At 36.5% G+C, this 15592-nt stretch overlaps 1 protein-coding gene across 1 annotated transcript in view; it reads right to left on the reverse strand.

The window, feature by feature from the left end:
• Nucleotides 1-2070: 2070 nt before the first annotated feature.
• WASL (WASP like actin nucleation promoting factor) overlaps nt 2071-15592 on the reverse strand; it is a 63962-nt gene continuing 50440 nt past the window's right edge. Inside the window, exons 9-11 of the mRNA XM_081243774.1 lie at nt 13017-13540; nt 5855-5963; nt 2071-3300 (exon numbers count right to left, since the gene is read on the reverse strand). Of these exons, the coding sequence (XP_081099900.1) occupies nt 3239-3300; nt 5855-5963; nt 13017-13540 (695 nt within the window). The 3' untranslated portion in view covers nt 2071-3238. The remainder of the gene's footprint in view (nt 3301-5854; nt 5964-13016; nt 13541-15592) is intronic.

The following is a 15592-nucleotide window of genomic DNA, read 5'->3' on the forward strand; positions in this document are numbered from 1 at the left end:
CTGATTAGATTAATATAATGCGACAAGAGCAATTCTGAGGCACTTCCCTCTTTAAAAAAATTTTTAAGAAACAAAATTTGTAGTAGGACATATCATTATGGAAATGTTTAAATTTGAATAACGCTCTTAGAAGGCATTTTGTAGCATCCTACACGCTGGATTCCGTAACTCAGTTTAATCTTCAGACACCCACTTGTGCCAGGGCCAGGAGAACAGAAAATTCTATTTATCAAAAACTGAATTTCCTATTTAAAAGGAAGCACCATCTTTGATACCATTTATTAAAAGCTATTAAAGTCCCACATGAACTTTGTATTTGGTTTCTACTGCAACTACCAGTGAACTCCACCATCACTCTGATTTAGGAAACTGCAACGTTTTTGGTGTGTGAGAGTTCTGGTTTGACCTTGCAATGTGAATGCTCTGTGTACCACAGCAGTGGCTCCCAGGGGAACAGCTGAGCAGCCGTCACGTTTCCCAGAACAGGGTGTAACATTCTTTTGCTCACCATGTTTATTTAACGGCACGCTCCAACTCTCAGGGCATGCAGTCGGCTAAAAATTTCAACCCTTATCGTTCACTGCTATGAACCCGTTACCATACAGTTTCAGATTTTTTACCCATTTTAATCTCTTGACAATAAACAAATAAGAAACACACTATTTTATACTATTTGGGTCAAATTAATTTTATTATGCTCCATGATGTATTGCCACCAGTGCAACATCCTATTCACTATACATTTCAAAAAAATATTTCACATACTAAACAAAATTTCGGTTGATAAATGGAAGTGAATGATTGAGAGTCTTTATGAATCTCATACATACAGCATGTGGCTAGCTGAAACTATCACGTAGCATTCAGATATAAAAAGCCTCATGCTAGTTTGTTAAAGGCGAAGGCTGTCAGACAATCATTTAGGTGGAGCACACGTGGGAGGCCCTCAGGCAGTGCACAGGTGTAGTGCTGTCCACAACGCAAGGCAGTGGGGGACCGAAACATGCAACCTTTACGTCTAAAGCGGATTTAGTCTTCGTGGCTGGATGGAGCTCCACAGCTGCTGTGTTTCAACCAATAGCGACTCAGACTTTGTGCAACAACAACAAACAACAACAACAAAGTCTTTTACTTTTCCTTTAAGAAGAAAGAATAAACTCGATTATCACTGGCAAATTTTATACCCACCTGACGTGTTTCAAATTGTGTTTCCAATTCAAAGAATTGATATCCTCTGCTCAGAGCAGCTCCTGATAAATCTTTATCATAACAAAGTCAGCCGGGAAACCCTGAATTCCTTGCCCCAGAGTTAACAGAGATCTTAAATTGGCATTACTTTAAAGATATTTCTAAGATATTTTAAAAATTCTGTATAATGTCTAAAACAAAAGAAAGGAACACGTTTATTATTACTTAAAATAATTACAATGTTCTATTTACCATTTGCACAAATTTCTAATTTTACTGGTTAGTAGTTGTCCAGCTTCATCCACACCAGACCCACAGAGCTCAAGCCATAATAAAAATGAGAGTAAGCAGAAAAAGGTTTCCAGCAGCAGAGGGCACTGTTTTTGCAAGAAACAAAAAGTCTAGAATCTTTCCCACGTTCTTAAATTATTCCTGCAAGGTAGGTAACATTCTTTGAATAACTTAACTGTTTTACTGCACCACTTTCTGCTTTCAGCAACAAAACCTTTTAAATTATTTCTCATGATAACTAGATGCATGATCACTAGAGATTATGTGATAACTGGTTAAAATTCAAGCCACATCTTGCAGGTCCAGCCTGTCAAGATCATGCCAACACTAGATTTTGGTCGGTACAATTATAGACAGCTTAATTTTTAGTGGGATATTGTGACTATAGTAATGAAATACATTTGGAACTACATTCTGTGTATGACTCAATGTGAGAAAAATAGGTGTCTGTATGTAAATCAGATAATTTTTCTACCTAAAATTTGAAGTAGGTAGGTATGATAATTAATGCTATAAATATGAAACAACCACCTTTAGGCAGACTAGTGTATTGTAGAGAGGCATTGTATCATTTAGCATACATAACAAATGTGCAGGTTGTAAAGTTTTATTTGTTTTTTTTTTTAATCTTTTTAATTAGTTTTGTATTTCAAGAAATTTGACATTGGGACCACCAATCTTTGAAGAAAAATGTAACCCTTCACCTGACATTTGACAAAAATCTTGAGAAATTATCAAACTTTAAAAAAACAGCATAATAGTTTCATCATTACAGTGTATACCTTTGCCAAATAGAAGATTTTTATGTCTGGTATTTCTGAATACCTCAATCCATACAGACTGCAAAATAAAAATACTTAATTCCACACCACTTTTATGATGTTCTGATTTTTACAGTATTATTTAACCAAATATTGAAGTAACCACAATGTATAGCCTCCTTCAGTTCATGTAGAATGAAATTATCTCTAAGATCCCCAGACCTCAACAACTTTTGTTTCAGAATAGTACCAAAAATATTTTTAAAATTTTTGCTTAAAAGAGCCTGCCACATTTGCTATAGCACAAAAATAACCTCAGTCAAGCACAGGTATGCAAGGGCTCCTTATGATTCCAGCCTCCAAATACCACATCTGTACAGTAACAGGCAATATTGCTGTAAGAGGTGTGTTTACTCATTTTCCCAACTAGCAACTCTGCAGTGATTTTACATAGCACATATTGCTAAAATTTGAGAAACTGCATCAGTGTAGTGATGTCTAGAGAACTGTGCAATGTATCAGCTTCAACATTCATGTGGCATGTGTTCAAAATGAAGGGGCTAAATAAACTAAAGTTTGCATCACTTAAAAAAGAATGTAGTGCTATACTAGATTTTAATAAGAAAATTTAGGTACAGAAAAAGTAGGGTATGAAAATAGTGTTTTCCTTCTGGCATTATAACTAAATTACATTAAGGTTTTTGTCAGTCTCACATATAATATTTAAACTCCCTTGTTGATGGAATGCGAAATATTCACACATTAAGTGAGCATCCTGGTGTAAACGTGCACACAGTAACAGGGAGTAGCTTTGCAGAGGATTATGACAAACCCTTACAGATTAAATGAGGTATTGCACAGATTAATAAAAAAAAGCAAAAAAGGCAACAAAAATATACAGCAAATTGGTAGAACATTTACATGATAATTTTACAGAATCCATAGACAGAAAGCAGTGTTTAGTATTTCACCTTAAAAATATATATATAATATATAGATCAGTCTTCCCATTCATCATCATCCTCAAAATCTTCTTCATCATCTTCATCCTCATCTTCATCTAGAAGAGAATCATTAATACAAACAATTAAAACATATGTATAAATCAAATGACATTTCATAATTCTTAGGGGACTTCTCTAATTATTCAGCTTCTAAAACACAAACCTGGAGGAATCTAGTTACTAAGATGGTTTAAAATGAATCAATAGAATACATCTGAAGAGTATTTGATAGTAAGTTGAAGATGAGAACATGACTAAGAAGACTTGGGTTCTAGTCCCTAAGTATCTATGTAACCAGTTTCAACCTGTGTTTCTTTATGTGTAAAATCACATTTGAGTTGATCTCCCTGAATTTTAGGCTCACATACTGCAAATCCAACAAAGGCCCCTTCAATGACTGTCTTTAAAGAAAAGTTGTAAAAAATATAACCAGTACGTTGTTTGGCTACCAATTTCAATTATAATTCCAGTGACAGGCGGGAACCGCATCAGCACTAAGCCATAAAGGAAACGGAGTAGGCAGTCCCAATACCTAATCTCCTTTTCTACCCCCTCTTCTCCCTTGAACCCACTGACACCGCTCTTTCCGGGTCACCAAGGACCTACGGTCACTAAAGCTGAAGCTCAGCTCTCTGTTCTCATTTTCCTGACCCGTCATACCCACCTGACCCAGATGACCACTCCACCCTCCTTCAAACACTTCCTCACCTGACTTCTAAGATACCACACTCTCCAGTGCTCCGAACTCATTAGACTTTCTCTTCTCCATTTATACCCACTTTGATGATCTCATCCAGTTCCGTAACTTTAAATACCATGTATATCTTAATGACATGCAAATTTATATTAACCGTTCACATCTCTCCCCTGAATTCCAGACTCATAACCAAATGTCTACTCAGTATCTACTTTTCATTTTTTAGTAAGTATCTCAAATTTAATATGTACAGAATCCAATTCCTAATCCTTCCTTTCAAACTTGCCACTCCTAAATCTTTCCCACTCTGTTAATGAAACTTTCACTCTTTCAGCTGCTCAGTTCAAAAACCTCAGAGTTACCCATCACTCCTTTTTTTCCCCAAACCTCACTTCCAATCCATCAGCAAACCCAATGACCTCCACATTCAAGTATAACTGGTATCCAACCACTTCTCAGGTGCTACCAACCTGATTCAAACCTGCATCATCTCTAGCTTGGATCACTGCCACTCCTCTGCTAAGAACCTTCCAGTGGCTTCCCATCACATTCATGGCTTCCAAAGCCTTACTCCTGGCCCCCTGCCACCTCTCATACTACATTCCTTATTCTTCTTTCTCTTGCTCTCTTATTCCAGCCCTACTGACCTTGACTGGCGCTGTTCCTCAACCTCAGGAACTTTGTACTGGCTGTACACACTTTCCTGTTTTCTACATGGTTTACTCCCTGAACTCCGTCTGGTCTTTTCTCAAATGACATCTTAGGTATAGGCCTCATTATCCTATTTCAAAATGAACTTCCCTCTCACGGCCTGTTAGTCCTTATATCTCCCTTTTCTGATTGCTTTCTGTCCTTAGTACATATCACCATTTAATATACATATTTTCTGATTTGTTTTATTTATTGTCTCTCTCTCACTAGAATGCATGCTCCATGAAGGCAGGAATTTTTGTTGTTTTGTTATTTTATTATTATTCCACAATAAATATTTGTGGACTGAGTTAACCTATCCTATCTTTGTAACACGGTATGGAAATAAAAAATGCCTATTTAAGAAAAACAAATGTTGCTAAAAGATCTTAGATACCCACATCCTTAAGGAGAAAGAAAGAGAAGGAAAATAACATTTACCGAACACCTACTATGTGCTAGGCAATCTGCTGGTTAGTTGCATATTAGTTTACTTACTGTTCATATCAATCATCTGATTTATGAATTCTCTCCATGTAACAAATTGGAGAATTGAGGTCCACCACAGGGAGTAAGTAATAGATTTAATAAGAACAAAGATCTGCTTCTAGTACATCATGCTCTCCAGTCAACCTCAAGCATCACATCAGCAAAACCCATATTCTTTCTCTCTTTTAAAAGTGATATTCATTTACGTGGTGGTGTGCATATGTTTAATAACCTCAAATAAGTACTAGTTTATTCAAATAAACCTTTTAGGAAAAAACAAAAAAGAGGAAACAAAAAACTTTAGGATTCTTTACTAAACCCTAGAAACAGTATAAATTATCTCATTTCTCAGCCCCAACTCTTGCAAATCAGGGAAACCTAAATTTCTTATGTCACAAGAATGTCACAGGAATGAGATTCAGGACTCTCCAGCCTTGTTTACAAGTTGTTTGCCAGGCATTCTATTAGTATTTCTGGTTCAGGAAACAAAATTGTCATTTTGCTAAAGTTGTTCTTCCAATTTATGGTTATGACAGTGGTGTCTTGACATCCATTAAGCTTCAAATAGACTAGTCACAGTTGCAACAACTTAAAATATATCCTAGAACCTACATCAATAAGTTATTCAATAGCAGGGAAAAATCTAGCAAAGACTGTGTCACAGAATAAAAAGAGAAGCAGAACTTCAAATATTCAAATTTATTAAATATATATATATACACATGCAAATATACCTGAAGAATGAATGGCTTTGCTCCTTTTCTGCATCACTTCCATTAATGCACCTACAATTCCTGAAGTGGGTGCAGGTGTCGGTGGTGTAGACTCTTGGCCATCAGATACCTTGGAAAGGAAAATCAGCAAAATTTAGTAACACATCCTTAGCAACAAATCTGTCTCCAGAAAATCTTTCTCTGTTAGAATCACTTAAAACAAAACAAAACAAAAAAAGCAAACAATCAAGCCTAGAATAGGATTAACAAAATTAAGAAGAAAAAAAACTGCTGCCTTAAAAGAATTCTCCAAGATACATTTCCCCTCCTTAATGTATAAGCCATTAATACATTTCCAAATTTAATACAACAGTCAAACTTTTTCCTAAATAATACTTGCCCTTACAGCTGGGTTACTTCTGTTCATTCTAGTACACAAAGCCTTGGCTGATGAGAAACTTTAAAATGATTATCAAAGGACATCATTTTACAAAACTAAGGTAGTATTTAGATTCCTAGAGTTATCAGAGGAGAAGAACATTTTAGGATATCTAAGAGCAATTAAAGAGACTTACGGTTTCCTAGAAAAACTCAGCTTTACTAATAGGCTTTATAACTTTAAATATTACACTTAATATAAAGTTATAATGTAAATATGTACAATATATAATATATATACTAGAATTCAAAACGAACCTTCCTTCTCATATCATGTAACTTTTCTTTAAGGAGATCAGATGCATAGCTTTCAAAATGTACCTCACAAGGCAACTAACTATCCCTAACTAAAGTACTTTACCTAATATAAACTACATTTGGGGGGAAAAAATCAATATCAAAGGGTCTCATTAAGATCTAATTTCTATATAAAATAATCCCTGATTCCAACACTCATTAAAAAAGAGACTATAGGAAGTTTGTAGAGATTTAGGGAAAAAAATACAATTTAGAAACTATTGCTGTATGTGCACTCTGACTAAAGTGAGCAGTCGTTTATACAAAAGAGTCATTTTGTTAACTTTGTCCCTGGTATGATATTGGTACAATTAAAAATGAAACAGCACAGTTATACTAAATAATTACATACACACACACACAGACACACAGACACACACACAGAGTTGACCCTTGAACAACACGAGTTTGAACTGCATGGGTCCACTTATATGCAGATTATTTTCAACAAATATATTGGAAAACTTTTTAAGGATTTGCTACATTTGAAAAAACTTACAGATGAATCACACTGCCTAGAAATATGGAAAAAATTAAGAAAAAGTTAGATATGTTATGAATGCATAAAACATATACAGATACACATCTATTTTATCATTTACTACCATAAAATATACACAAATCTATTATAAAAAGATAGAATTTATTAAAGCTTATACACAGACTGTACATAGCACCATTCCCTGTTGAGAGAAATGTAAATAAACATAAAGACGCAGTTTTAAATCATAACTGCATAAGATTAACTGTAGTGCACATTGTACTACTGTAATAATTTTGTACCCACCTCCTATTGCTATTTCAGTACGTTCAAGTGTTGTGAGTATACGCTTAAAACTCCCTGTGATGTTAATAGTGTGAGCAGTTTGTCCCTCCAATAAATTGCGTATCACAGTAAAAAGTGATCTCTCGCAGTTCTCATGTATTTTTCATTGTATTTAGTGCAATACTGCAAACCTTGACCAAAACCACGGAACCCATACGAAGCACCACTAGTAATGCTGGAAGTGCTCCCAAGAAGCGGAGAAAAGTCATGCATTACAAGAAAAAGCTGAATTGTGTGATATATTGTAGATTGAGGTCTGCAGCTGCAGCGGCTCACTGTTTCAAGATAAATGAATTCGGCATTAAGGACCATAATAAAAAAAAGAACAAGAAATTCATGAAACCATCGCTGCAGCTACACCATCAGGTGCAAAAACCTTGCACTTTTTGTGAAATAACTTTGTATCTCGTATTGAAATGCAGCTTCCACATGGATGCAGGATTGCTATAAGAAAGGCATACCTATAGCCTCTAATGATTTGAGAAAAAGTGAAGTCATTATATGACAACTTAAATGAAAAGGAAGGTGAAGGATCTAAAGCTGAAAAATTTAATGCCAGCAAAGGACGGTTTGATAATTTTAGAAAGAGGTTTGGCTTTAAAAATGTGAAGATAACAGGAAAAGCAGCTTCTGCCAACCAAGAGGCAGCAGAGGAGTTCCCAGATGCCATTAAGAAAATAATAGAGGAGAAAGGATATCTGCCTGGATAGGTTTTAAATGAAGACGAAAGTGTCCTAGAAGTGCCCTGGAAGAAAAATGCTACAAAGGACATTTATAAGTAAGGAAGAGAAGCAAGCACCAGGATTGAGGAGGGATAGGCTAACTCTGCTGCTCTGTGCAAATGCAGTCAGGTTTACGATCAGGACTGCCCTTATCTATAAATTTGCTAACTCTTGATGAAGGGAAAAGATAAACACCAGCTGCCAGTCTTTTTGGTTAGATGACAAAAATGCCTGGACAAGGAGAACCCTTTTTCTGAATTGGTTCCATCAATGCTTTGTCCCTGAAGTTAGGAGGTGCCTTGCCAGTAAGGGACCACCTTATAAAGTTCTTTTAGATATTGGAGAGTGCCCAGGCCACCCAGAACCCCATGACTTCAACACCACAGTGGTCTACTTGCCCCCAACACAACATCTCTAATTCAGCCTCTAGATCAGGGGGTCATAAAGACCTTTAAGGCTCATTACACATGGTACTCTATGTAAAGGACAGTCAACTACAGAAGAGAACTCCGAGAGAGAGAACATCATGGAAGTCTGGAAGGATTACATCATTGAAGATGCCATTGTTCTTACAGAAAAAGCGGTGAAAGCCATCAAGCCCGAAACAATAAATTCCTGCTGGAGAAACTGTGTCCAGATGTTCTATATGACTTCATAGGATTTACAACAGAGCCAAGCAAGGAAATCATGAAAGAGATCATTGATATGGCAAAAAAGGTGGCGGGGGGTGGTGGCAGTGATGGTGAAGAGTTTCAAGATATGGATCTTGGAGAAATAAAAGAGCTAACAGATACCACACCAGAAAAATTAACAGAAGATGACTTGACGAAGATGAGTGTTTCCAACCAGTGCCAGACGATGATGAAGAAAATGTAGAAGCAGCAGTGCCAGGAAAACAAATTGACATTAGACAATCTGGCAGAAAGAAGGGTTCTCGGATTATTCAAGACTGCATTTGACTTCTTTTACAACATGGACCCTTCTATGATATGGGTACTAAAACTAAAACAAAGGAAATTACTGGGTTGGCCAAAAAGTTCCTTTGGTTTTCAAGTAAAAATAAAAGACACATTTTTCATTTTCACCAAGCACTTTAGTGAACAGTGTAGTCACCCTTTTGTTCCACTATCTTCTGCCACTTTTCAGGCAACATCATAATTCCATCTTCTAAAAACTTTTTATCTTTTTGAGCAAAGAACTGTCCCAGGTGCCCTTTATAGTCTTCCAGCGAATTGAAATTTTTTTCATTAAAAAAATTCTGTGAAGACCGAAATAAATGGAAATCCGAAGGTGCAATGTCTGGTGAATATGGAGGATGAATCAGAACTTCCCAGCCAAGCTGTAACAGTTTTTGCCTAGTCATCAAAGAAACATGCAGTCTTGCATTATCCCGATGGAAGATGATGCGTTTTCTGTTGACTTAATTCCAGATGCTTTCGTCAAGGGCTGATTTCAGTTGGTCTAATTGGGAGCAGTACTTGCTGGAATTAATTGTTTGGTTTTCCGGAAGGAGCTCATAATAGAGGACTCCCTTCCAATCCCACCATATGCACAACATCACCTTCTCTGGATGAAGACCGGCCTTTGGTGTGGTTGGTGGTGGTTCATTTCGCTTGCCCCACAATCTCTTCCATTCCACATTATATTGTACAGTATCCACTTTTCATTGCCCATCACAATTTGTTTGAAAAACGGAATGTTTTCATTATGTTTCAGTAGAGAATTGCATGTGGAAATACGGTCAAGAAGGTTTTTTTCGCTTAACTTACGTTGAACCCAAACATCAAAGCGATGAACATAAACCAAGCTGGTGCAAATGATTTTCAACGCTTGATTTGGATATTTTGAGTATGTTGGCCATCTCAAGTGTGGTATAACACTGATTGTTCTCAATTAATGTCTTGATTTGATCGCTATCAACTTCAATTGGTCCCCCTGACCGTGGAGCATCATCCAGCGTGAAATCTCCAGCACGAAACTTCGCAAACCACTTTTGACACGTTCGATCAGTCACAGCACCTTTTCCATATTCTGCACAAGTATTTTTTTACATTTCGGCTGCGTTTTTACCTTTCTTGAAATAATAATGCATAATATGCTGAAAATGTTTTTCTTCCATTTTCAATATTAAAACGGCTACACAAAAATTCACCAATTTTTGGTAAGTTTTATTTTTTTTAATGCACGCTGATATGACAGCTGTCACAATACAATCTAATAAAATTGTTTCAAATGAAGTTAAAGACAACTAAAGCGCTACTAGAGCCACCTTACGGGAAAAACTGAACAAACTCTTTGGCCAAGCCAGTATGATATAGTTCTATAAAATTAGTGTGCCTGCCTGCCTCTCCTGCCTCCCCTTACCCCTCCCTCCACCTCTTCCACTGAGGCCACTCCTGAGACAGCAAGAAAGACCAACACCTCCTCTTCCTCCTCCTCTTCAGCCTACTCAACGTGACAACAACAAGGATGAAGCCCTTTACGACGACCTACTTCCACTTAATGAATAGTAATCATCATGCTGTACAGTTAATAAATTTATCTGTTGTGTATGTGTCTGTGTGAAAATCTAATAACTATACGGCAAGAACCGTATGAAATATTTTTGTGTCATAATCATCATCACCTAAGTATTCATCATGTAGAACACTGTGTGTTAAGAGTTGAAGTGGATAGCCGCTCCTTACATAGGCGTAAGGTGAGGGATATTTAATATAAAATTAATACTGTGTTAGTTTTCTTACTGTTTTACAACTTTGCTTTTGAAGAACTACATTACCATACAGTATGCCCCTCTCTCTCGTAACTGGAAAAACTGCATATCTGCCTACCTTCACAGGCAAGTGGTTTTTGAAAAAAAATATAACAATGTTCCCAATACAGTATTATGAAGAATATGACTGTACTAACATATGCCATAAAAATTTTATAACGATTCATTCACTAGTATATAGGCTAGCTACTGTGAAGCAACCATATCGAATACGCTAGGCTACCATAAAGCAATCATATGGCTGCCTCTCTGTTATCGCTGCATGAATTATTATACCTGTAAATAAATATAAATTTCTCAATTCTTTTCATTTTTGATGTCTACTGTTAGTATTACATATAACATCTACAGTGTTTGTATTATAAATAAGACAATATTGACCAAATTGATGTAGGTACTAACAGACAGATTATTCATCTTGTAAACAGATGATGTAAACTTAACAGCATCGATAAATACAGTTCAGTACTCTAAATGTATTTTCTCTTCCTTATGATTTTCTTAATAACATTTCCCTTCTCTAGCTTACTTTGTTGTAAGAATACAGTATACAGTACATATACAAATTATGTGTTAAATTAACTGTTTATTGGTAATGCTTCCAGTCAACAGTAGGCCATCAGTAATTAAGTTCTGGGGAGTCAAAAGTTATACACAGATTTGACTGCTCAGGGGGCTGGCACCCCTAACTCCCATTGCTGTCCAAGGGTCAACTTATGTATTTGAAATTCTAAAGTATATGACCCCATTAAAATCTGCTATTCACCTGGGCTGTGGTCATTGTGACAATAATTCTCCCCACCAACAACTATTCGAAGTTCTTCAACTGCTCCTGAGAAACCTGTAGTCTGAACTAAATGGGGAGAGGGAGCAGAGGTGATTGTTCACAGGCTGATCTAAGATCTGTGCTAGGTTAACGTTTAAATGCTTTCATTCGATTAGCTGTGTTCCCTAGCCATCATTCTCTTCCTAGCTAAAGCTTCTGAGATTTAGAAAGTTATCATAATTCTCTACACATTGCAAAGTAATTTTCAATTAAAATCTCCTTTCAGCTCCATTTACTGCATAGAAAAATCTACCATCCATAACCTGCCTGAAGCCCTGCAGAGCAAATGTTCCTCCTGGAACTGAGAGACCACACATAAAGGCCCAGAGGAAGCATGTGAATGTCAGGCAGGTTAGGCTCTAGGTCAGGGGTCAGGAAACTACTGCCATGGACCAAATCTAGCCTGTCCCCTGTTTTTGTATAACTTTTTTAAAGCTAAGAATGATTTTTACACATTTTTAAACGGTTGAAAGAAAACAAAAGAAGAATATCTGTGATATGTGCAAATTATATGAAATTCAAATTTCAGTGTCCATAAATAAGGCTTTATAGAACACAATCATGCCCATTCACTTATGTGCTGCCTATGGCTGCTGCTTTTGTGGTATAATAGCAGAGTTGAGCAGCTGTAATAGATACCATATGGCCTGCAACCCTAAAATGTTTACTATCTGGTCCTTTAAAGAAAAAAGTTTGCCAACCTCTGCTCTGGAAGATTAAACGATGACCTCAACCAATTCAGAGAATCCAAAATTATCTGTCACTATAGAAATTCTAATTAGAACTCTTTGAATTTTCTGTGGAGTCTGATTCTCTACTAATCTAAATTTCAGACACAGAAACTTTAAAATATGGTTTAGTTTTCATAAAGTTAATGGTTTGACTTTGCCAAAATGATTACAATTGGTTTCAACAGGGCTATTTTTATTTCTGTATAGTTTAATAAAGATTTTTCTTTAAATTAAAATTATTTAAAAGTCTAGAACGAGATTGCAAACATAGTGCAATATTCTTTATATGAAGTTCCAGAATAGGCAAACTAAACCTATGGTGATAGAAATCAGGTCAGTGATCCTTTCTGAGAAGGGAGAGGCATGAGGGAACTTTCTGGGGTGATATTTGATACAGAAGTATGGACCACACAGGTAAAGGTATAAACTTATGCATTTTAGGGTATGTAAGGGTTAGAAAAACACACACCAAGAGAAAAAGTAAAAACAAAATTTTTTCAAAGATGTCTTGTAATTGCTTAAAATTCCATTAAGACAGGCAGTCTAAACCGAAAGGTACAGATTACTTACAGATTTCAGCTGAATACCCTGCCGTATCTGGTCTAAAAGCGCATCCCTTCCAGAGCAGGACACCGGTCGACTGTTCTGTTCCACTTTTTTTAGCTGAGCACCCTCTCTGATTTGATCTAAAAGAGCTGCTTTGCTTCCTGCAGAAGTTGGAACCTGATGGTCACCATCGGAAGGGAAGCCGGTGGGAGGTGGCGGCCCCGGCGGCGGGGGAGGTGGAGGCGGCGGGGGCGGTGCCACCGGCCCCGCCACCGACATTGGCGGAGGAGGTGGCGGCGGCGGCCCGGAAGGCGCTGAGGAGGGAAGGGCTGGAGGAGGAGGGGGGTACATCCTGTTTGGCGGTGGCGGAGGCACCCCAACACCTGGCCTGGACGGAGGCGGCGGTGGCGGCGCAGCCGAGGGAGCTCTTGAAGGGGGCGGGGGAGGAGCCCCTCTTCCCCGGGCAGGAGGGGGAGGAGGGCCCGAGCTGTGCGGAGGCGGCGGGGGAGGAGGCGGCCCTCCTCGGGACGGTGGTGGAGGTGGTGGTGCTGAAATGAAAACAAAAAAAGAAAAGCATGCTTTTCCCCCAGCAAACATGATACTGAAAAAGCGGCTCATTTCAACGTGTATTAAAAAAAACCAATATGAGGGGGAAAAAAGAGACCTCATCTTTGTATGTTACTTTACAAAGATATCTGGGCGCAGATGATATGTTACAACTCTGGAACTACTCGGCCTGAAGATCGCCTTCCTGGTCTATCTTGAAAAAATATTAGCTAAAACAGCAGAATTTAGTTTTTGGGAATCAGCACCACTTCTCAAGGTAAAGGAATAAACACATTTTTATGTAATAATAATAAAACTATAACAATGATATCAAACATTTTGGGCAATAAGCAACATTTTACATTTTCATAAAAATTAATGGATACCTTCCCTCTTTAAAGAATCAAGTATATTTAGTTGTTTTATAAAATTAATTTACATTCAGAATTAAATAGCTAATGTAGTATAATCTATTAGAATTTATTCAAGTTAATCTGAGCTAAACTCAAATACTTTTTCTTTGACAATGTAAATCTTTGTCACCTTACACCTGTAATTTATAATGTCCTACATTTTTACATGTATAGAACATATAATATATAATACAAGTTATGTAATAAATATATATTATAGTGATATATAATATAATATATCATGTATATATTGTATATATTGTACTACATTAATAAAAGATGGTCAGCAATTCCAGTGATGGCATTAAGGGAGGCTGGTTGCTCAGCTGAAATGTTCAACTACTTATTCAGGAGACATTAACAAATTAACTGAGAATTTCTAAACACTGTAAAATTAAAGTTATTAATAAAATATTAACATTATCCTGGTAGTAATGACATATACATTCTTATTTTACTTAAGGGAAAATGTAAGCTAAAATAGAGAAATTCAAAGTACAAAATTTATTACATTTCTAGAGACATGATTTTACCAACAGCACACACAAACTTATGTATTAATGAATTTCATTATTTCTCTGTTCATTTAAAGAGTGACTAGAAAAAATAACTATTTTTAGGAATAAAGAAATCCTAAAATCCATAACAGCTATTTGTATTTACTGGTACAAACTAATATATTATTGATGGATATTTCTACAATCTATATAATAAAAATACCTACCTTAATTTCAAATAATAATAGACTCAGATGCTCAATAATGCAATGATACCAGAGAAGAAAAAGCCCCCCTCAGTTCAAAGGAAATCAAACATTATCTTCTGATTTTATTTGGGACAATCATGGGAAATACACTCTAAAATATGCTATCAAATATAGTCATAAACATTAGATGAAATATACAGAAAGGCCAAAGCTCACAAGGGTATTGTCTCCTGGCATAGAAACTTTTAAAACTGGAAATAATATATAGCTGCAAACAGGAGAGTCATCCTACTTGGATACAGGCCATCACTGAGGGAAGTTCCTATGATTTACACTCAAGGCATACTGGAGATCTGGGTGTTGCAGCTAAGGCTCACCCAATTTTCTCACCAGATCCAAGGCAAGGAGATTTAAACTTGCTAAAACCAAATTCTTTCCTAACATAATTTGTAATAACAGGGTAAAACCAAGAGGATATGGCATATGTATATTATGTACACTCCCTGAATAAGATAGTACATCAAATCCTTCAAGCAGATACAAAGATTTCATTTTAATCAGCTGAGGTTTACATTTCAAAAAACAATGTTGTCTGAACTAGCATTTTTATGATTTAGTTGTTTGTTAATCAAGAGGAAAAGGACCCACTCTATTCTACTACAAAAGGTATTAGTCCATCATTTCCTGTGGTTTCACCAAGGACTCTGGAACCATAATCTTTTCTATGTACAATGATGTATCTCTTCAATAGACAGATTTAAAGTTCTTTTGAACTGGGAATAAGCACATTTATTGGAATAATTTGGGATTCAGCTAATACCCATTCAAAGAGACAGTAAATTATTGTTCAGGCAAAGGGAGAGCCTTAATTGATAGTGAATAAATTATCAACTGCACCAAGTTTGGGTACAGCACAAGTTCAGCATTTCTATTAT

Source organism: Mesoplodon bidens, assembly GCF_964165515.1.
Source record: "Mesoplodon bidens genome assembly, chromosome: 9".
NCBI lineage: Eukaryota > Metazoa > Chordata > Mammalia > Artiodactyla > Ziphiidae > Mesoplodon > Mesoplodon bidens.